Source organism: Triticum aestivum, chromosome 5B (genome assembly GCF_018294505.1).
Source record: "Triticum aestivum cultivar Chinese Spring chromosome 5B, IWGSC CS RefSeq v2.1, whole genome shotgun sequence".
Classification (NCBI taxonomy): Eukaryota; Viridiplantae; Streptophyta; class Magnoliopsida; order Poales; family Poaceae; genus Triticum; species Triticum aestivum.
The window spans coordinates 257,686,667-257,707,909 of NC_057807.1; the positions used below are offsets into that span (position 1 = coordinate 257,686,667).

At 46.4% G+C, this 21,243-nt stretch overlaps 2 protein-coding genes across 2 annotated transcripts; one reads left to right on the forward strand and one right to left on the reverse strand.

Annotated features, from left to right (window-relative positions):
• Positions 1-10,207: 10,207 nt before the first annotated feature.
• On the forward strand, positions 10,208-13,808 carry LOC123111251 (calcium-binding protein CBP). Its single transcript, XM_044532010.1, has 5 exons — positions 10,208-11,008; positions 12,532-12,578; positions 12,689-12,864; positions 13,402-13,420; positions 13,506-13,808. Exons 1-5 carry the CDS (start codon positions 10,360-10,362, stop codon positions 13,608-13,610), a joined length of 996 nt encoding a protein of 331 aa, XP_044387945.1. The 5' UTR covers positions 10,208-10,359; the 3' UTR covers positions 13,611-13,808.
• Positions 13,809-13,867: 59 nt separating this feature from the next.
• LOC123111250 (probable calcium-transporting ATPase 9, plasma membrane-type) lies at positions 13,868-19,865 on the reverse strand. The gene is made up of 7 exons (XM_044532009.1): positions 19,339-19,865; positions 17,652-17,706; positions 15,623-17,562; positions 15,389-15,547; positions 14,949-15,120; positions 14,557-14,855; positions 13,868-14,459 (listed from the first exon to the last, which is right to left on the reverse strand). Exons 1-7 carry the CDS (start codon positions 19,516-19,518, stop codon positions 14,154-14,156), a joined length of 3,111 nt encoding a protein of 1,036 aa, XP_044387944.1. The 5' UTR covers positions 19,519-19,865; the 3' UTR covers positions 13,868-14,153.
• Positions 19,866-21,243: the final 1,378 nt, after the last annotated feature.

Below are 21,243 nucleotides of genomic sequence, written 5' to 3' on the forward strand. Positions count from 1 at the left end.
TCTTGTGGGGAACTAAGAACAAGAAAATAAGCAGGGTATTTAACCTTCCCACACAAGACTTCAACATCTCTAACAATCCCAACTGGTGAAATAGTATCCCTATTGGCAAGCTTGATAGTAACATCAATACCTTCCAACTCAACAGGTGCAATATCATGCATAATTTCTGTATATAAGTCATAGGGTATTGCACTAGCACTAGCACCCATATCACATAAGCCATGATAACAATGATATCCTATTTGAACAGAAATAACAGGCATGCCTACCAAAGGTCTATGTATTTTAGTATCTGGTCTAATAATATTAGCAGTCTCACCATAGAAATAAATAACATGCCCATCTAAATCATCATCCAAGAGATCTTTAACCATAACAATACTAGGTTCAACTTTGATTTGCTCAGGAGGTGTATAAGTCCTAGTATTACTCTTACGAACAACAGTCAAAGTTTTAGCATGATCCCTTATCCTAACAGGAAAAGGAGGTTTCTCAACATAAGTAGTAGGAATAATAGGATCACTATAAGTGACAGTCTTTTCTTCAACTGTAATAGGTGCAACTACTTTTACTTCAACGGGAGGATTATATTTAAACCACTTTTCTTTAGGGAGATCAACGTGAGTAGCAAAAGATTCACGGAAAGAAGCTACTATCTCAAAGTCAAGTCCATATTTAGCGCTAAATCCACGAAAAGCATCGGTATCCATAAAAGATTTAACACAATCAAACTTAGGTGTCATACCTGACTCCTTACCATCGTCGGAACCCCAATCTTCAGAGTTGCGTTTAATTCTTTCCAATAAGTCCCATTTGAAATCAATAGTCTTCAGCATATAAGAACTAGCACAGGAAGTATCGAGCAGGTTGCGATCATTGAGAGAAAGACGAGCATAAAATTTTTGAATAATCATTTCCCGGGAGAGCTCGTGATTGGGGCATGAATATAACATTGACTTAAGCCTCCCCCAAGCTTGAGCGATGCTTTCTCCTTCGCGAGGCCAGAAATTATATATGTAATTACGATCACGATGAACAAGATGCATAGGATAGAACTTCTGGTGAAATTCCAACTTCAATCGTTTATAATTCCAAGATCCCGTATCATCACATAGCCTATACCATGTCAATGCATCTCCCTTCAAAGATAAAGGGAAGACCTTCCTTTTGACAACATCATCAGGAATACCTGCAAGCTTAAACAATCCACGAACTTCATCCACAAAGATAAGGTGTAAATCAGGATGCAATGTTCCATCTCCTGCAAATGGATTAGCTAGCAGTTTCTCTATCATGCCCGAAGGAATCTCAAAGTAGATATTTTCAAAAAAGTCCAGTAGCTTGAGGAGCAACTCTTTTCTCTTCTGGTCGGGTGAAGATACCCCGAACAAGCCCCTCAAAGGATTAGTTTCCATAGTGACAAGTAACAGAAAATTTTAGCACACTATATAAATGTTTCCTTACCAAGTTCCACTCACCAAAAGCGCTACACTCCCCGGGAATGGCGCAAGAAAAGAGTCTTGATGACCCACAAGTGTAGGGGATCTATCATAGTCCTTTCGATAAGTAAGAGTGTCGAACCCAACGAGGAGGAGAAGGAAATGATAAGCGGTTTTCAGTAAGGTTTTCTCTGCAAGCACTAAAATTGTAGGTGATAGATAGTTTTGTGATAAGATAAATTGTAACGAGTAACAAGTAAATAAAGTAAATAAAGTGCAGCAAGGTGGCCCAATCCTTTATGTAGCAAAGGATAAGCCTGGACAATTTCTTATAATGAGAAAGGAGCTCCCGAGGACACATGGGAATTATCGTCAAGCTAGTTTTCATCACGCTCATATGATTCGCGTTCGGTACTTTGATAATTTGATATGTGGGTGGACCGGTGCTTGGGTATTCCCCTTATGTGGACAAGCATCCCACTCATGATTAACCCCTATTGCAAGCGCCCGCAACTACAAAAGAAGTATTAAGGTAAACCTAACCACAACATTAAACATATGGATCCAAATCAGCCCCTAACGAAGCAACGCATAAACTAGGGTTTAAGCTTCTGTCACTCTAGCAACCCATCATCTACTTATTACTTCCCTATGCCTTCCTCTAGGCCCAAATAATGGTGAAGTGTCATGTAGTCGATGTTCACATAACACCACTAGAGGAAAAGATAACATACATCTCATCAAAATATCGAACGAATACCAAATTCACATGACTACTAATAGCAAGACTTCACCCATGTCCTCAGGAACAAACGTGACTACTCACAAGGCATATTCATGTTCATAATCAGAGGAGTAATAATATGCATAAAGGATCTGAACATATGATCTTCCACCAAGTAAACCAATTAGCATCAACTACAAGGAGTAATCAACACTACTAGCAACCCACAGACTAAGGCATAGCCTAGTGGTGGGAAGGGGCTGATGCCTTCCCACCCACCCAGGTTCAAGGCATGGTACTTGTAATTTGGGGTTGTTGCACCAATTATACTATAGGGGTTCCCTTACAGTCTTTCTGTCAAAAAACACTACTAGCAACCCACAGGTACCAATTTGTGGTTTGGATACAAGATTGGGTACAAGAGATGAACTAGGGTTTTGAGAGGAGATGGTGCTGGTGAAGATGTTGATGGAGATTGACCCCCTCCCGATGAGAGGATCGTTGGTGATGACGATGGTGATGATTTCCCCCTCCCGGAGGGAAGTATCCCCGGCAGAACAGCTCCACCAGAGCCCTAGATTGGTTCCGCCAAGGTTTCGCCTTGTGGCGGCGGAGTTTCATCCCGTAAGCTTGCCCATGATTTTTTCCAGGGTAAAAGCCCTCATATAGCAGAAGATGGACACCGGGGGGCCACCAGGGGGCCCAGGAGATAGGGGGGCACACCCAGTAGGGGTGGGCGCGCCCCCCACCCTCCTGGCCAGGGTGTGGGCCCCCTGATTTATTTCTTTCGCTCAATAATTCTTATTAATTCCAAAAACATTTTTTGTGGAGTTTCAGGATTTTGGGAGCAGTGCAGAATATGTTTCCAATGTTTGCTCCTTTTCCAGCCAGAATTCCAGCTGCCGGCATTCCCCCTCTTCATGGTAAACCTTGTAAAATAAGAGAGAATAGCCATGAGTATTGAGATATAATGTGTAATAATAGCCCATAATGCACTAAATATTGATATAAAAGCATGATGCAAAATGGACGTATCAGATAGCAAATAGTGCTATCATAGCTAACTCAGCAGGCTGACAGGGCGCATTTAATGCACCGCTTAACATCATGTCGTTGGTTGCCTGGCAAGGCTTGCCGGGATATCTTGCCAGCTCCACGCCTGCTCGTCTGACACGTCATAGGACGGGTGTCATCTATGGGTTTTCTGGTAGAAAGTGGCTGCCATGTGGCGAATGGCTGCCACTTAATCACTCTACGGCTTGACACCACACTAATGGACGACGTGAGTCATGGTGGAGTGGTTGGTGAGGTGGTTTGGCCTCCGTGTCCTAGCATGCCCTGCCGGGACGCGTTGGTCATCCTCTTCTGGGGGTGGCCTCGCCCCTTGCCGAGCTCGCCTATTTGGCAAAGGAGGCCTCTCTCTTGATGATGTCTTGCTTCTCTGGCTTGGTCTTGGTCCCTGTGATCTGCTTGTTGGTCCTTCAAATCTCTTGGTTTATTGTACTCTGTCTTGGGTTGTTGCTTCGATCTTGATCATGTGCTTGTGAACAGTCAGGGAAACAGACCCAGGGTTTGTTGCATCGACACCATCTAGTGTCATACACTATGTCCTCGTGTGCAAAGATGAAGCGGCAAGGACTAACACTTCTAACCATCTTCCTCTAGTGTTGTCTAATTTGTTGCAGGAGTTTGCGGATGTTTTCTCGGATGAGCTACTGCCTGGCCTTCCTCCGCTACACGACATCGAACATCGGATTGACCTCATCCCCGACGCACCTCTGCCAAACAAGGCTCCATACCGCGTCAACCCCGAAGAAACTAAGGAGATACAAAGGCAATTACAAAACCTCATTGATAACGGACATGTACGTGAAAGCTTAAGTCCTTGTGTCATTCCGGTCATTCTTGTGCCTAAGAAAGATGGTAGCTTTCGCACGTGTTCCGATTGTCGTCCCATAAATGCTATCACCGTTCGCTATAGGTATCCCATTCCACGCCTTGACGATATGCTAGATGAGCTTAGCGGCACCACCATTTTCTCAAATATTGATCTTAAAAGTGGCTACTACCAAATCCCCATTCAAGAAGGTGATGAACGGAAAACCGCTTTCAAAAGCAAATTTGGCTTGTATGAATGGCTAGTTGTGCCTATGGGCTTAATCGAAGCACCCCATACTTTCATGCGTGTGATGCATTATGTTCTTCGACCCTACATTAGTATTTTTGTTCTGGTCTACTTTGACGATATACTTGTGCTTAGCGAGTCTTTAGAAGATCATGTCACCCATCTTAGAACCATTTTTCAAACTCTTAGAAACGAGTGTCTTTATGCTAATATGGAGAAATGCATTTTTTGTGTTGACAAGCTTGTTTTCTTGGGCTTTGTTGTGTCTTCTAAGGGTTGATGAGTCTAAAATTGAAGCAACTAAAACTTGGCCACAATCCACAAATTTGCAACAAGTGCATAGTTTCCTTGGTCTCGCCGGTTTCTACCGTCGCTTTGTGAAATATTTTAGCACCATTGCATCACCATTGCATCACAATTGCATCACCATTGCATGCCTTGAGCAAGAAGAATGCACCCTTTGTTTGGGGACCCTCTCAATCTACCGCATTTGATGAACTCAAATCTTTGCTTACACATGCTCCAATTCTTGCATTGCCTAATTTTGACAAAACCTTTGAGGTCCATTGTGATGCTAGTGGTAATGGTATTGGTGGAGTTTTGATGCAAGAAAAGTGATCCATTGCATATTTTAGCGAAAAACTTTCCGACGCTCAACTTAACTATCGCATCTATGACAAGGAATTATATGCTTTAGTGCGAGTATTGCATGTTTGGGAGCATTATCTTCGCCCACATGAATTTCTCATACATACCGATCATGAGACGCTTAAATACCTTAAAGGTCAAACTAAATTGAACAAACGCCATGCTAAATGGAGTGAATTTATTGAATCTTTTCCTTATGTGATCAAGTACATTAATGGTAAAGAGAATGTTGTGGCGGATGCTCTTTCCCGCAAGTGTATGTTGGTTGCTCAACTTGAATTGAATGGTATTGGCTTTGAGCATGTTAAAGATCTATATGCACATGATCCTTCGTTGCGATTCCTTATGCCAAATGTCTTGCTAACACTTGTTGGGAGAACTATTACCTCAATAATGGATATCTTATGCACGCTAACAAACTTTGTATACCTGAGTCGTCTCTTCATTTGTTACTTTTGCAAGAGGCTCACGGCGGAGGACGCATGGGACATTTCGGGCGCGAAAAGACATTTCCCACACTCTCCTTCAAGTATTATTGGCCCAAGATGTTTTGCACGTCACACGCTTCACCAACCGGCGCTCTACATGCCGCAAGGCTAAGTCCCACACTCAATCTCATGGTTTACATATGCCACTTCCTATTCCATATCAACCATGGGAAGATATTAGCATGGATTTTGTGCTTGGACTACCTAGGACTCAAAATGGCAAGGATTCGGTATTTGTTGTTGTGGATTGATTCTCTAAAATGGCACATTTCATCCCATGCAATAAGATAGACAATGCTTCACATGTTGCAAATCTCTTTTGTAGGGAAATTTTGAGGTTACATGGAGTGCCAAGGACAATTGTGTCGGACCGCGACGTCAAGTTCCTAAGCTACTTTTGGAAGACACTATGCGCCAAGCTCGGCATCAAGCTACTATTCTCGACGGCCTATCATCCTCAAACCGATGGTCAAGCGGAAGTTACCAACCAGACACTATCTACTCTCCTCTGTGTGTTGATCAAGAAGAAAATCAAGGAGTGGGAGGAGTGTTTACCCATCGCTAAGTATGCCTACAATTGCACAAGACACTATACTACCGGCAAGTCCCCCTTCGAGGTCGTCTATGGCTTCAACTCGTTATCTCCCTTGGACATCCTCCCTCTACCGCTCCAAGAAGGAGCGAACATGGACACAAGTACAAGAGCAAGTTATCTCAAGAAGGTGCATGAAGATACAAGGTCCACGATCGAGCGTCAAGTACACCGCCTCGCCACCAAGCTCAACATCAACAAGACCCCCATGGTGTTCAAACCGGGCGATCTAGCATGGCTACACCTCTGCAAGGACCGCTTCCCCAACGAGCGCAAGTCCAAGCTACTACCACGAGCTGATGGACCTTTCAAAGTACCTGTCCGTTACAATGACAACGCTTACAAGATTGACATCCCACGCGACAAGTACAACGTAAGCGACATCTTCAACATCAAGGACTTGGCCCCATACCATGGTGATGAAGATCACAATCTGCGGACGGATCGTTCCCAAGGGGGGGATGATGCGGAGCATCATTCCATCATCCCTATGGACTCTACTACAACTCATCAAGCACCACGTGGACCTATGACAAGAGCTCGAGAACAATCCATTGAAACCAATGTGAACTCACTCCTACTTGAGATAGATGTGGATATGAATGGAACTTGGATGCTACCTCACCAAAACATACTATGTGTCATTAGGTACGAGGACGAACACCACCTAGCATCCAAGGAGCATCCCATGGGCATAGGAGAAGGACCCCAAGGCCTCAAGGAAGAAGGAGGAGTCCATCAAGATGAAGGCAGCAGGTCCCAAGCGACCCCGTGCGCACGGGCCTCCCCGACCCCATGCCCACAGGCTACCCAGAGACCTTCTGTAACCGAGACGTGCACTCCCATGCGCATGGCATCCGAACCCCGTGCGCACGGGCCCTGGCCGCTGTAGCACCCCGTGCGCACGAGCGTGTACCATGCACGCGGGACCCCCGTACGCACGGGCCTCCCTGGTTTTTGCTGTGGATGCCCTGCCTTGCCTCCCAAGTCGTCCCCTACCTCCATTTGGCTATATATTTTGGGTCTAGGACATTTGTTAGGGTTAGCAAAGTATATGTGAGACATTGATAGAGCTTTGCTCCTTCTACCACTCCTCTTGGAGATCAAGATCTCTTAGGAGAGGATCCCAAGTGGATATGAAGACCACCTTTTGGAGAAGACTATCATCAAGACCTCACCTCTTAGGAGTGGGAAGAACCTTACCTTTGTGCTTGTTTCCTTGGATTGTTCTTATATTCTTGTGGATCACAACTATGCTATTCTAGTGGATGTGTGATTGGGTTTTGTTTGAGTGAATTTCCTCTTTGTATTCTTGTTTTCATCCCTTTCCCCCTTCAAGTGTGAAAAGATCTTCACTTAGGGTTCCACCCTACAACACCTTGCGTTCTCTCGGTGACAGCTTAGTCGTTGGGTACCACGGGTAGGAGTGCTAGCATGGCGAGGGAGACTGTGGGCCGTCTGAATTTGCAATGCCTGGTACCGACAGATCACCAGGAAAGAAGAGAGGAACGTACCAAATATGGTCCAATGAACGTATGTGGCATCATGATGGACGTGTTTGGTTCCCTGCATTAGGCCCAATTAGGCCCGCGCAGGAAGAAAAACTATTGTTTGGTTACTCGGGCTACATCTACATCTCGGGTTGCACGGAACTTAAAGTAGTCCCTGGCCAGGCCCGCGAGCGACGGCCGAATCAGCAGTTTGCCGGCAGCCAGGCTCGCCGCGGCCACGTGTGGCTCTTGGTTGCACGCCTTGGGGAGTGCGGGAGACGAACGGGACGCTCAATAACTCCCATCTCTTGTGTCACCGCCCACACCTCCATTCACACCACTCCTCCCACTCTCCTCACCGCTCCTTGCTCTCCTCTCCTCTGATGGCTCGCCCGCTGTCGCACCGTCCCCTGACGCCCATCGACACCGGCAGCAACCCCGTCCACGAGCAATGGATTCCCGACCTCGTGAACTCGGGCGTCAACCTGAGGGTGACCCTCCGCGCATCGCCGATCTGCACCAGGCCCCCTCATCTGGCCAATGTGGTGCAGGCCGTCGTATCCGGACCTCATGGTCCTGGGTTCGATGGCGCCGCCAGAGGGGCGGCCACCGCGTCCCTACTCAGAACCCCTTGTGGGTGGCGGGAGGGGGGTTACCCCCATTCGAGGGCTTTTTCTGGGTAGCACAACAGGGCCATGGACGATGGGGCCTGCTTCCTCGACCTCCCGCGTGGCCATGAAAACCGAGGCAATGCCGACGGCAGTCGCCATTGCCGGCTCCTCCTTCTCTTCGCCCGCCATCTCCTTCCCGCTGACGTTTTCTCCCCGGCCGGCGTACGCTCGAACCCCACCCGCTTTGGTAATTTACAAATTTCCCTTTGCTCGTACATGTAGATTAGGGTTTTCTGCATGCATGACAAGGAATCGATTAGATTCGACGCGATTTGATTGGATTCGATTCCAATCGAATCGATTTGAACCCAATCGATTCCTTCTTGCCTGCTATTGTTCATGTTGTTCATGCTTCGTGTTCATGCTGTTCATAGGTAGGGTAGATTGGATCTTGCATGATAGGTAGTTACATTGTAGTCAGCAGATCGTGGTAGATTAGAGCCGGCGTAGGCAGGGCATATGCTTCGTGTTCATGATGTTCATAGGTAGGGTTTGTGTTTGATGTTGAACCTAGATTGGTGCTGGCATATGCAGGTTATGTTGCATGATTTCATTATATGCATGGTGTTCATAGTAGGTAGGACAAATTTGCATGCTCATACACGTTGTAGGGCCATTGTGTTTCCTCGTTTAGGTACTAGTACCAATGTAGCATGCTGCCAAATGTGCAAGTGGTCACAACTTGCACTGCTAGCTTTAGATCATGATCAAGATGTTTTGGAAACTGCACTGATCAGTGATGTTACCCACGAGCAAGTGCCACTCATCACTAGCACTTGCTCTTCAGCAAGTGCCACTCATCGGTATTTGATCCCAATGAACTGTTACTAACCCATGTCATGTTACCTAATAAGGTGATGAAGACTGAGTGGGATAGGGCCGGTCGAGGAGCCCAGGTCGTGGTTGGCGCCGAGGGCGCCGTGGACTTCATCCCCACGAACTGCTGGCTCAAGAGGGTGGATCTGCCTGGCAGGGTCGCTTTCATGAGCCAGCCGCGTTCAAGGGGACGATCTCCGAGGAGGGGCCCCAGAGCCGCTGCGTTTCTACGTCCAGATCAAGGACAAGGAGGATCTCACCATGGTCGTCATCCCGCCCAAGTTCAAGGAGGCTATGAAGCAGTGGTCGATGATCAAGCCCCCGCGCGTCGTCAGGTTGTCGACCAACAAGTGGTGCGAGTTCTGAGTTCAGGTCCAGAGTTCGAGGGCCAGATGGTGCTTGGCCGGGGCTGCCAGTACTTCTGCCTCCGCCACAAGATCGTCCCCAGCGACCTCGTCGTCATGCGGATCTCCGGCTTGGGCCTCTTAATATATTGTTTACCTTCATGTGCATTGTTTGTTGTCATTGTTTACCTCTTAATCTGCTATCAATTGTGTCCGCTGTTGTGCTGCTACTGTGGTGGTAAGGCCATCACATTTAAATGGTGTGAGAAGAATACAAACGTGTATGCAGCCAAATAGTTATGGTGTGTATCTGCACACCCCTTAAGCACATATGCAAGCAGCCCGACAGACGGCCCTAAAGTGCTCATTGATGCAATGCAGGAAACCAAACATGTAAATGTTGATTTGTCATCTGCTTTTTGTCGACCAGACTGGGTTGAGATGGATATGAAGTGCAGTCAGTGTTGAAGAAGACTCCAGCGTTGATGTGTGGTCCACATCCCGATAAACGTATCGAGTAGGCCCTTGTGTTGTGTCTCCGGCGGCGGCATGGTGAGACGAGACCGTGGGCCGACTGAATTCGAAGCCCCTGGTACCGGCAGATAACTCGGAAAGAAGAGAGGAAAATTCACGGCTCCCTTCGTATAACGCGTGGCCGCCCACCTGGGATGCTTCGTGCACGTTCATCCGTGGTACTCCATACGTTACTTGCACAGGGGACGTGTCCGGGACGCGCCGGGCGAGGTCGCCGCGGTTACGCACGCAAAGCCAACACCGTCCCCGTCCCGCCGAGGGAGATATGCATTCCCTGCGCGTCGTCGAGTCATCAAAGCAAAGGCACGCACACGCTTGTCCCGTTCCCTCGTCTCATAAAAACTGGTGCGGCCCGCTGCCAGCCTTCATTCACCGTTCGAAAAGTTGAGAGAGCTTCCCCCAAAAGGACCAGGCCAGACGACCCCGCCGCGATTATTCCCCGCACCCACCCAATTCCCCGAGCACCGCCGCCGCGCGATCGCCCCACCATGTCCGGCTACCCCTACGGTGGCGCCGGAGGAGGAGGAGGCGGCGGCTACGGGGCCCCTCCGCCCTACGGCTCCTCCCCCGCCCCCTCGGCCCCGCCCTACGGCGATAAGCCCCCCAAGGAAGGCAAGGCCTCCTCCCCCTACTACGCCTCCCCGCCCCAGACCTACGGCGCCAGCGGCGGCTACGGGGCCCCGCCCTCCTCCCAGCCCCAGTCCTACGGTGGCGGATACGGGGCCCCGCCCTCCTCCCAGCCCCAGTCCTACGGCGGCGGCGGCTACGGGGCCCCGCCCGCCGGCCAGCCCCAGTCCTACGGCGGCGGCGGAGGCTACGGTGCTCCGCCCGCGGGCCAGTCCTACGGCGCCCCGCCTCCCTCGTCGGCGCCCTACGGGGCCCCGCCCCCCGCGGCAGCGCCGTATGGGGCCGCTGGCGGGTACGGGAGCCCGTTCGCGGCGCTCGTGCCGTCGGCGTTCCCGCCGGGGACGGACCCCAACGTCGTGGCGTGCTTCCAGGCCGCCGACCGCGACGGCAGCGGGACCATCGACGACAAGGAGCTGCAGTCCGCGCTCTCCGGCTACAACCAGAGCTTCAGCCTCCGCACCGTCCACCTTCTCATGTACCTCTTCACCAACACCAACGTCCGCAGGATCGGTAATAACACTCCCCTTACGCGCATCCTTCTTCCTTCCTAGCACCCCTCCGCTTTTCCGTGTAGCTGCGATCTTGCAGCAATTATTGTTTTTTCCTGTGGAGAGAGGTTTCAGTACAACAGTGCACAACTTGGGCTCGTCTGGTATTTCAGTCTGTGGGCATGTGCCCTGCGGTTTGATACAGATTGATCAAATAATGAGGCTCCTTCTGGGAAATCAATGATTGAGTTTCTTATAAGGAAAACCACAATCATTTCCTTCCCTTAAGAAAAAGAGAGCTGCATTTCCTAATACAAGTTCCTGTGAAATGTGAATTCTCTGCATCCTAGTATTTGAGACAGTAAATTCTCTACATCCAGTTTAACCTTGTTTATTATGGGAATGTTATTTAATGGTGTTATAAGGGCACAACACTACACTCTAGGCAACAAGCTATCATGTGGCATCAAAAGACTGGTCTTGTATGCAAGATAGACTGAGCACCTCTGGCTCAGATATTGAATATGATGTTCTTATTGTAACACTGACAAGTTTGTGGTCACTGGTTATGCCTTTACCCAAACACTGAACCTATACATATATTCATAATAGTTTATAGACTACTTGATTTGAAAATATTTTATCCGTGGCCATGGTGTTTAGACTTCACCAGCATGCATATGAAGAATAAAATACTATTCAGAATCATTACCAGATGATACTTATATCTGATGACACTTGAAATAGTACGAGCTATTGCATATTATGCTTCCGCCTTTCGGTAGGAAAAAAGATGGATGGTGATTAAAAAAAGGAGCGGTAGGAATCCCTGACAAAAATATATATTATGTATAATATCTCAGTGAAAGTTTAATTTATCTTGGGATGCCTTTCAAGTTAGACCTGTGCAAAGGTTGTCCTACCCGTCAAGCTTTTTTTTTTCTTCCTGTTTGCGATGATGCTATGGTGTGTCAGCAAAAGAATGGATGGTGATTAAAAAAAGGACCGGTAGGAATACCTGACAAAACTATATATTATGTATAACATCTCATTGAAAGTTTAATTTATCTTGGGATGCCTTTCAAATTAGACCTGTTGCAAAGGTTGTCCTACCCGTCAAGTTTTTTTTTTCCTGTCTGCAATGAAACTATGGTGTGTCGGCGATTTATTTGCAGGATTGATTCACTTGGTATTTAAGTCAACTGGGGTTTAGGAGTGACCTAACTCGGGCACGGTCTGATGCGCTTCCTTTTATGCTTGAATTTGGTAGTAAGTTTGTTTAGATTCCTGTTGAGTTAAAAAAACCTTACCTCGTATTTTTTCTTTCATTCTTTGGGTGTTTTCCTTCTCTGTGTGGAGCTTCAGCAATTAGTTCCAGACTACTTGATTGATCTGAACTCTAAAATCAGTGCCATCTTTCACATACTGGTAGTAGAGTTGATCTGAATAATTTTTTTTGGTGAAATTTCGAAATTCAGCATTTCCCTTAATATCTATTTCAGCTTTTTTCGTTGACCTCTTAATTTGTGCCTTTGATTCTTCCAGGGCCCAAGGAGTTTACTTCTGTTTTTTACAGTCTTCAGAACTGGAGGGTGAGTGGCTATGGCTTCAAGTTTCCTTTACTTTTTTGTGGGGACTAATCAGCTGATCTAATGAAATACTTACTAACCATGCATGTCCATTTCCTATTGTTTTTGTGCAGTCTATATTTGAGAGGTTTGACCGTGACCGAAGTGGTAAAATTGATGCATCGGAGCTGCGCGATGCTCTTCTCAGTCTGGGTTATTCAGTTTCTCCAACTGTGCTAGACTTGCTCGTGTCTAAATTCGACAAGACTGGAGGCATGAGCAAAGCAGTTGAATATGACAACTTTATTGAGTAAGATTACTCCTTCAATTTAATTTGGCTAATTATTCCAACTAAACAGTTCAAGCTTTGATATCCAATCTGTTAAAATCTTGTTAGATTTAAGTTTCTATGTTAAAAAAATGTGTTTTTTCTCATTATTTTCTTGTTTGAGATTGAAATTGGTGAAGCACTCCTGTTCAAAGCTCAGTATAGTCTGATGTTGTTCAGGAACTTTAGCTTTATTTGTTAATATGATGATGTTCATGTTCTGTTAGCTCAACCTGATAATGTCTAGGGACTTCAACTTGGTGCAGTCATTAGTCAATTGTCTGTGACTTGCTGGTACTTCTATTATCTCATGAACTCAAATTGTTGAGTCGGCTTCTTCCGTTTTGTGAATTAAAGATGTGCCCAACTGTTCTGAAGTTTCAGAAATGAAAAAAATGGCTGCCAATCTATTGGACTCCTTATTTTCTGCTTGGTTTTGTGAAATACAGTTCGATAAGTTGGATCCTTCAGTTTGGTTTATAACATTCCTAATTCTTTCTTTGTTTTGTCTATATGCAGGTGTTGCCTTACGGTCAAGGTATTTCCCATCATCATTATACTACACAAACAAACACATTAACGTTCTGTAGTTCACGGCGCTAATTGGTTTCATACGTCTGTAGGGTCTGACTGAGAAGTTCAAGGAGAAGGACACGTCTTACTCCGGGTCTGCAACTTTCAGTTACGAGGCATTCATGTTGACTGTGCTCCCTTTCATCATCGCTTGATGGCTCCACAGTTCAATACAAAGACTGAGCTTTGAGTGTGTTGTTCCAACTTATGTTGAAATGTTTTTCCAACGGAGGTGTAGTTTGTTTGGATTCGAGTGATGTTGCTGCGTTCCTGATAAGGTGATACCCTGGAGATTGGAAACTGGTGTATGATGGTAGAGCCTGTGGACGGTCAGTGAGATTGGGTTTTGATCATATTTTATTTCCCTTTGATGAGGCGGCTTAGTTCAAAATTTGTTTACATCAATCAAACCTAAATTAACCCGACTGGGAATTGTTTTATTATTTTTGCTAGCATATCACTGCTAAAATCGTAGACAAAAAAAAGTCTTTACACTGCATTCAAATGCAAATAAATCCAAATCCAGCAATAGGATTCTCAAGCCGGAGTTGACTTCCCAAACAAATGCAGCACCAAAAAGCAATCCTGCAGCGCACACTTGCACTACAAATGAATTCAAGAAAATTAGCGGCTGGCGATGCAACAGAACCAAAATAGCAAATGCAGCCTGGATCCATCCTGAAATCACCCTTCTCCAGCTATATGTCATCAGGGCCGTTGGCGAGTGGCTTGTAACCATTTGGACTTCCAGAGATTTCACCTGACTTAACAGGAATGCACTTCAAGATAGCTCCAATAATCAAGCTGATGGATCCTAGACCCACGCTCACCAACCAGAATTGCCAGCTGAGTGGAACAGTACTTGCAAAAGTGCCGAGAAACTCGATGATCACCACCTGGAATACCACCGTCGCGCTTATTACCCCGAGGAAGACCCAATTGCCGATGAGACCGCGGAAAATGTTGATCTTCTCCATTTCCCTGCTGTTCACTTCGTTGAATACCTGGTGCAACGTCGTCGAAAGTACATTGTCATTAGTTCGCCAGTTGGAACAATCATGTAACTGACTAGTAGAAGGTGTCTCACAATGCATCACTCACCTGGCAAAACACGAAGGAGTTGAAGATGAGCGTGTTGAGAACAGTCTTGGAATCTGGACCCTTGATGTTCAGAAGATTTTCCCCGGCGAACATGAGAACGCCAAGCACAACCAGCTGGTATATACTTTGCCCAATGATGTTTCTCCACATGACCTTGGTGATGAAGCTTTCCCCTCGTCCAGTAGGCGGCCTCTTCATCATTTCATCATTTGGAGGCTCAGTTGCCAGAGCTAAAGCCCCTAATGTGTCCATAATCATGTTCACCCACAGCAGCTGCACAGCAGTGAGAGGAGCACTCCCTGCGATGTAAGAATGTAAACATGAATACCAGGAGCCATTCGATGGCGAAATACCTAGCTGTCAAATGAATACATCAATAATGTTTGGCACACCTGTGATGCACGCTGAGACAAAGTTGATCACCAAAGCAACAATGTTCACAGTCAACTGAAACTGCACGAACTTCTGGATGTTTATGTAAACCGCACGACCCCACCTTGCAACGTTTATTATAGTTGTGAAGTTGTCATCAAGCACTATGACATCGGCACTCTCCTTAGCAACCTGCGCAAATCAAAGATAGTATGGAGAAATGAAATAATGATGGATTTGTTAGACGTTTATTTCTGTCGGGAGACAGCAAAAGATTACTCCAACCACAGACGAAAGAGAATTATAGGTTAGGTAAATAAATAGGTTGTCATAGCCAACAGCCATTCTGTTATCTTACTTATGTCAGAATCAATATCAAAATATATTCAGCTTAAGCATCTAACTTTGCAATTTTCTACTGATGCTACAATAGGGTCAAAACTGCATAAGAAAATAGTACCTCTGTGCCTGCAATGCCCATAGCAAGCCCAATGTCTGCCTCGTGTAATGCAGGAGCATCATTTGTACCATCACCTGTCACAGCAACCACCTCTTGGAACATGCCTCTCAAGTTTGTCACAAGCAAATGTTTGTCCAATGGTAAAGAACGGGCCATGACCTGCCAAAGGTTGATAAAATGTTACTATTTCAAGGTTTTTAGTGCACTTAATAGAACAAGAAAGACGAAACAAACCTGAATCTTAGGTATCAAGTCCCTCATTTCTTCTGGGCTTTTGTTACGAAAATCTGGTCCTTCTATTGCTATGCCATCATCAGTCAATATGCCACATTCTTTGGCAATAGCTTTAGCTGTATTGATATTATCACCAGTCACCATTCTCACAATGATGCCAGCAGTTATGCAGCTCTGGACAGCTTCCTTCACTCCAGGGCGCACAGGGTCCTTAATGCCAAATATGATTATCAGAGTAAAACCATTAGGAGGGCTATCTGCATTCTCATCAAATTCATCCACATCCTTAAATGCTAAGCACAATGTCCTTAAAGCATCTGAAGCAAATGAGTTGATAGTATCCGTGATGTTCTTTCTCCGATCGTCTGATAAGGGGATAACATCTCCATCTTGATCAATCACTTTGTCACACATCTCAACAATAATTTCTGATGCACCTTTGCAGAACCAACGGTGTCCCCCACCAGGTAAAGAAACCAATACTGCCATCTTCTTCTTGACCGAATTGAAAGGCTCAACCTTAACCTTGGTGCAGCTCCTATCCTCAGCATCACGATATCCTTGCAAGCTCAAGCCATATTCAAATATCGCTATTTCTGTTGGAGTACCCAAAACAGTTTGTTTATCATCATTTCCCTTGACAACCTCTGCACTAGTGTTCTCAAAAATGCCCTGCAAAAGTAGGCTCCATGCGCTTGAAGAAATGGCAGAATTCAGTTCTTCCGAACTATTATTACTTGTAACCGACTTTGAAACCTCGGCTATCCAGATCTTGTCAACCACCATATGGTTAGTAGTCAAAGTTCCTGTCTTATCTGTGCAAATGGTACCAGCAGATCCCATTGTTTCACATGCTGCAAGGTGTCTAACAAGAGCTTTGTCATTCATTAGCTTCTTCATTGCAAACGCAAGGCTCAAAGTAACAGCCAACGGCAACCCTTCGGGAACAGCAACAACAATAATAGTGACCGCTGTTGCAAAGTAGTTCACTATAGTCAAGGCATCAGTTGAATACCAGTTGGACAAACCAACTGTCAAACCTTTGTCAATAAGGAATCTAGTCATCAGGACTACAAATGTTAATGTGGCAAATACCAGGCCAATCTTTCCTATGATGGTCGCAACTCCATTTAGCTTAACCTGCAATGGTGTCTCGTCCTCTCCTCCCTCACTCAAAGTGCTCATCAGCCTTCCCCATTCAGTGCGCATACCGACAGCTGTTACTATCATCTTAGCAGAACCATCTTGCACTTTAGTTCCTGCCAATATGAATGGTTTATCTTGAGAAGTATACACTGGCTCACTCTCCCCTGATAAGCTGGATTCATCAATCAGAAGGGAGTATCCATGTATAAACAGTCCATCAGCAGGCACTTGGTCCCCAATTGATAAATGCACAATATCACCAACTACCAAGTCAAATATCGAGATCTTCTGTCGACCGCCATCTCTGGTTACATGGATAAATATGTTTTTCTTTTCATTATCTAGCTCCTTAAACTGGAGCGATTGCTTATAGTCACTGGCAGCAGTAACCATCACAACTAAGAGAATGCTGAGTATTATCCCCAAGCCATCATACATGCCCTTGGGCCAACCTTCAGATGCCAGGCCAACTACAACAGATAACAAAGCACATACCATCAGAATGATAAGAGTCGTGTCCTGCAATGCATCCCAAACAAACATCCAGAAACTTCTTGAAGGCTTTTCAGCGTAGCGATTGACACCATATATGCTTTGTCTTGTATCCAAGTCAGTAGCACATACACCACGGTCGAATGTTGTACGAACTTTTTTGGATATCCCATCTACCCCACCATGCATCTTTAAAGCTTTCAAGTCATGCTTGCTTGTTATTGATGCCAGTTCTTCGGGATTGATGGAAAACCCAGCTTTGATTATATCATCTGTTAGCTGGTACTCATTCTTCTTGGCGCCTTGAGCATAGAAAGGTACACAAGTCAAATAGAGTTACTGGTGCAACACAAGGAACGATAACACAAAAGGTTATCAGGTAGATTTATACCACCAATGAAAGTGATTGCAGCCTGCTGCACATAGAGGGCAACCCGAATTTTTTCCTGGAAAAGAGAACACGAACAAGGCAAACGTTTTTACATACAAAAGTTAGGTTATTTTCTTGCAATGGCAAGATACAATCACAAAGTGTAGAAGAAAGCAGATAAACTGATTGACTGAATGTGAGCCTGCAATTTTCCTGTCAACATTGTGAAAAAAGGGTTAAGTTCACCTGTTAAACATAAAGGAGTTACATCCACATCAAGACTGGAGTATTTGCCGAGACAAATAATCGTGAAGCATCTGGGTTTGAAAAAGAATGCCAAGCATCTCGAAGGAGAATTCAGTAATAGACAACCGAAGTAGTTGGCAGGCTGATTGGCATAAGAAATGAACATCTTTCAAGACTTGATGGTCTCTAAGAAAAAGTAGCCGCCAAAAGATTCTGTAATTTCTGCCTAAATTATTCTCCATCTCTGGGAAGTGGAAACTAAGCCGCCTATTGACTAGAAAGATTCCCAACTTTGTAGTTACATGGTTTAGAATGCATGTGCCTATTGTCAAAAGGCAGTCCAGATCCAGTATAGGAGTGCACGACACATAGGCCCTCCACCTTTACGATTGCACTTGTTTAAATTATATCAATCAACCATCGTTGCATTCAAATGTCTTAATCAACTATCCTACGTAGCTAATTTCAAATAGTGCATGATAATGTGGTCTAAACATTTTAGAGGGTCTTTGTTTTTTACGTTGGTTTTGTTCTGTCTTGGCCTAATACATGGTTCCATGGAGTCATTTCTCTTGTCATGCTTCCCTCTTGAATATTTTTATTCGTTGGCCATCCAAGTATGCTACTCCCTCAGTCCCATATTAACTGTCGCTCAAACGGATGTATCTAACACTGATTTTTTTTTACAGTTTAACTGCATGGGGTTGATTATGGACCGATGTATGAACTAGACATGATGCTAGATTCTCCGAAGCAAAAAAGAAAAGAAAAGAAGAAAACCGGGATAAATGCTGGATAAGATAGGATGTGCTCTTCAATTCGGTGCTTGCACGAGATGGTGACAAGAAGGGGAGGGGGCCCTCATCGACAGGAGATGGCGATAAGGCTTGGCTTTTGGACTCCACCAGCGGAAGCTTCGTGGAGGGAGGGAGGGACGGTCGCCGTCAGCTTGGCCGCCCAGGGAAGTGAGATCATTGGGCGGTCCCTCCCTCCGTCCTCCATGGCCCGACGGTCAAGTCAACATGATACGGACGCATGGTGCCCACCAGGCCACCACTAAACAGGATTGCCATAACCGCAGGAACAGTCTGGCTCTCTCTCTCTCTAAGTCTTCGTTTGCGACAGAGTCAATGGTGCGTTGCAGTACGGAAATGCAGATTAAACTATAGTAATTTTGGAAAGCGATCTGATGGCAAGAATGGATCGCAAGCAGCAATCGATGAGTATTCTTGGGCCATTTCCATAGATAAATAAACACATTGAAGAAACTGTTGTGCAGAAAACAACCGATCGGTCACCGAGATTTGAAACGGTAGAAAGAAATAGGAGTACTAGAAAGAGATGGTGAGATGCAGGGGAGAGATCATGCGTGGTTGAAGCCGCAAGCAAGCAAGTCATGGTGTGGTGTGGTGGATGATGGCGGCTAGGTTATGGAACAAAGTGGAGCAAGTAGTCGTGGTACCTGGACGGAGCGGCGCTTGGCGTGGTCCTGGTGGCGCTGGTCGAGGTCGGGCACGTGGCGGAAGCGGCGGCGGCGGTTCTTGACGACGAGGCTCCCGACGGCGGAGCGCCACCGGCGCTGCGCCTCCTCGGAGGGGTTCTTGGCCGGCAGGTCGAAGTTGTCCAGCAGGTACTGCTCCATGGCTGCACCTGCACGCGCTCACTCGGCCGGAGCGGAGCGGAGCGAGATGGGGTTGGGGGATGTGGGGCGGGTGTTCGTGAGCACCACCACTTACCCCTGCCTCCGCCGCGATGGCTTCGATGCACAGGTACTACTACTACTAATACTACTAAAGAAAAAACAAGGGAGGAAACGGCAAGTTGCCGCCCTTGCCCTTGTTTATTCACACTGGGATCGCAGATTCAGGGAGGAAGGAAGGAAGGGGGTGCTATTTGGGTTGAGCCCTGACCTGCGGGTCGCTATTTCTATTTCTATACGGAGAAGAAAATGGAGGGACGAACATGGGGGCGGCGATCGCCTCGCCGCCTTTATATCTTTCCTTATTACTTCGGCCTCTTCTGTTACTTTCTCCCCTTTTTGAAAACCAAGGCGTTTGGGTCCCCATCGCCCATTTGTACGGCAGATGGTTCGTCCCACACGTGTGGCCACGCCGAATCGAACCCCGGTTGCCCACTGGCGGTTCAAGCTCTGTTCACAAATTATATGGGTGGCTCCCGCTGCAGGGAGGAAAAATCAGTCGTCTCCCCAACCGTCGGATGTGATGGATGTTATTACTTATCCGCATCTTGTTGCAGAGCGTCACATCACCCCTCGCATAACGCAATGATGTTTGTCCCGTCTCGCTGCTCGCAACATTCCTCGCATCACCTGTCGCCCGGTTCACAACATTCGTCGCCGTCTCGCGGCACCGCCGCTCTCATTGCAGCATCATTTCAGTCTCCGCTCGCAATAGTCGCACAAGCATCGCGGCAAGCCACCGCCGCTTGCAGCATTGTAGGCCACCGTGACAACACTGTTCGCGGGACACTTGCAACAACACCAAGATATCCTTGAAGCACCATTGTCCGGCATAACCCACTCTCACAGCACAGAAAATCCGATGAGTCCATACTTGCAGCAACAAGCACTCAACCCCACTGTTTTTGCAGCAACTCGTATTGTTGCGAGGAGCGGCAATGAATACACGTGTTGTTGTGAACGTGAAGATCGGTACATAAAGGGCGCTGGTTCTAGTGGGCTAAAGACTCATCGGCTTGCACCATTCTCAACATCACTCGCGACATCAATGAGACGACTTGTGCAGCCACGATGGCCATCATCCTTGTAGCATCGACGGGCTCGTCGTGGGGCCACTTCCCCGGCTTGCATCATCCATCATCGTCGATCACAACATCAACTGGGCGGCCGTCGAGGGGTGAGGGTGCTCACAACAGCCCATGGGCATCGCCATGGCGAGCTGCTGGTAGGGAAAGGCATGACAGAGAGGAGGAGGCTTGCGGAAAAGAGCAACTCATCAAAGAGATTTAGCGCAGATCAGTTTGAATGAAAAGACCGGCTGAAATAATGGGATGCAGGATGAGCAACATGTAGGGATCATGGCATAGATTAAAAAACCGAACCGGTGGTCAAAACGGCGAGGCCGTCGGTTCAGGCCTTTACTGGGCGGACCGCCGTTTTACCGGTTTGATGTCTCGTTTTCTATACCATAATTAATTTGTTTTGTGTATTACTGTCAACTAGATAGATGTAAAAATATAATTATTTACTTAAATTTAACAAGAAAGTTGGCTAGCCAAGGTGGTTACAGAGCCAAAGTTGTAACTTATGCACCTATATCTAGCATCCTATACTTGAAACCCCTTTGACGCAGTTATTTATTTTATTCTTATGAGTGACACTAATTCA

Excerpts from the sequence above, each read along its gene's own strand:
- LOC123111251 (XM_044532010.1), top strand. The coding sequence starts at position 10,360 with ATGTCCGGCTACCCCTACGGTGGCGCCGGAGGAGGAGGAGGCGGCGGC. Across the intron at positions 11,009-12,531 it reads CACCAACGTCCGCAGGATCG|GGCCCAAGGAGTTTACTTCT; the intron begins GTAATAACACTC and ends TGATTCTTCCAG. Across the intron at positions 12,579-12,688 it reads ACAGTCTTCAGAACTGGAGG|TCTATATTTGAGAGGTTTGA; the intron begins GTGAGTGGCTAT and ends GTTTTTGTGCAG.
- LOC123111250 (XM_044532009.1), bottom strand. The coding sequence starts at position 19,518 with ATGGAGCAGTACCTGCTGGACAACTTCGACCTGCCGGCCAAGAACCCC. Across the intron at positions 17,707-19,338 it reads CCAAGCGCCGCTCCGTCCAG|GAAAAAATTCGGGTTGCCCT; the intron begins GTACCACGACTA and ends TCTCTTTTCCAG. Across the intron at positions 14,460-14,556 it reads ACTCCTTCGTGTTTTGCCAG|GTATTCAACGAAGTGAACAG; the intron begins GTGAGTGATGCA and ends ACGTTGCACCAG.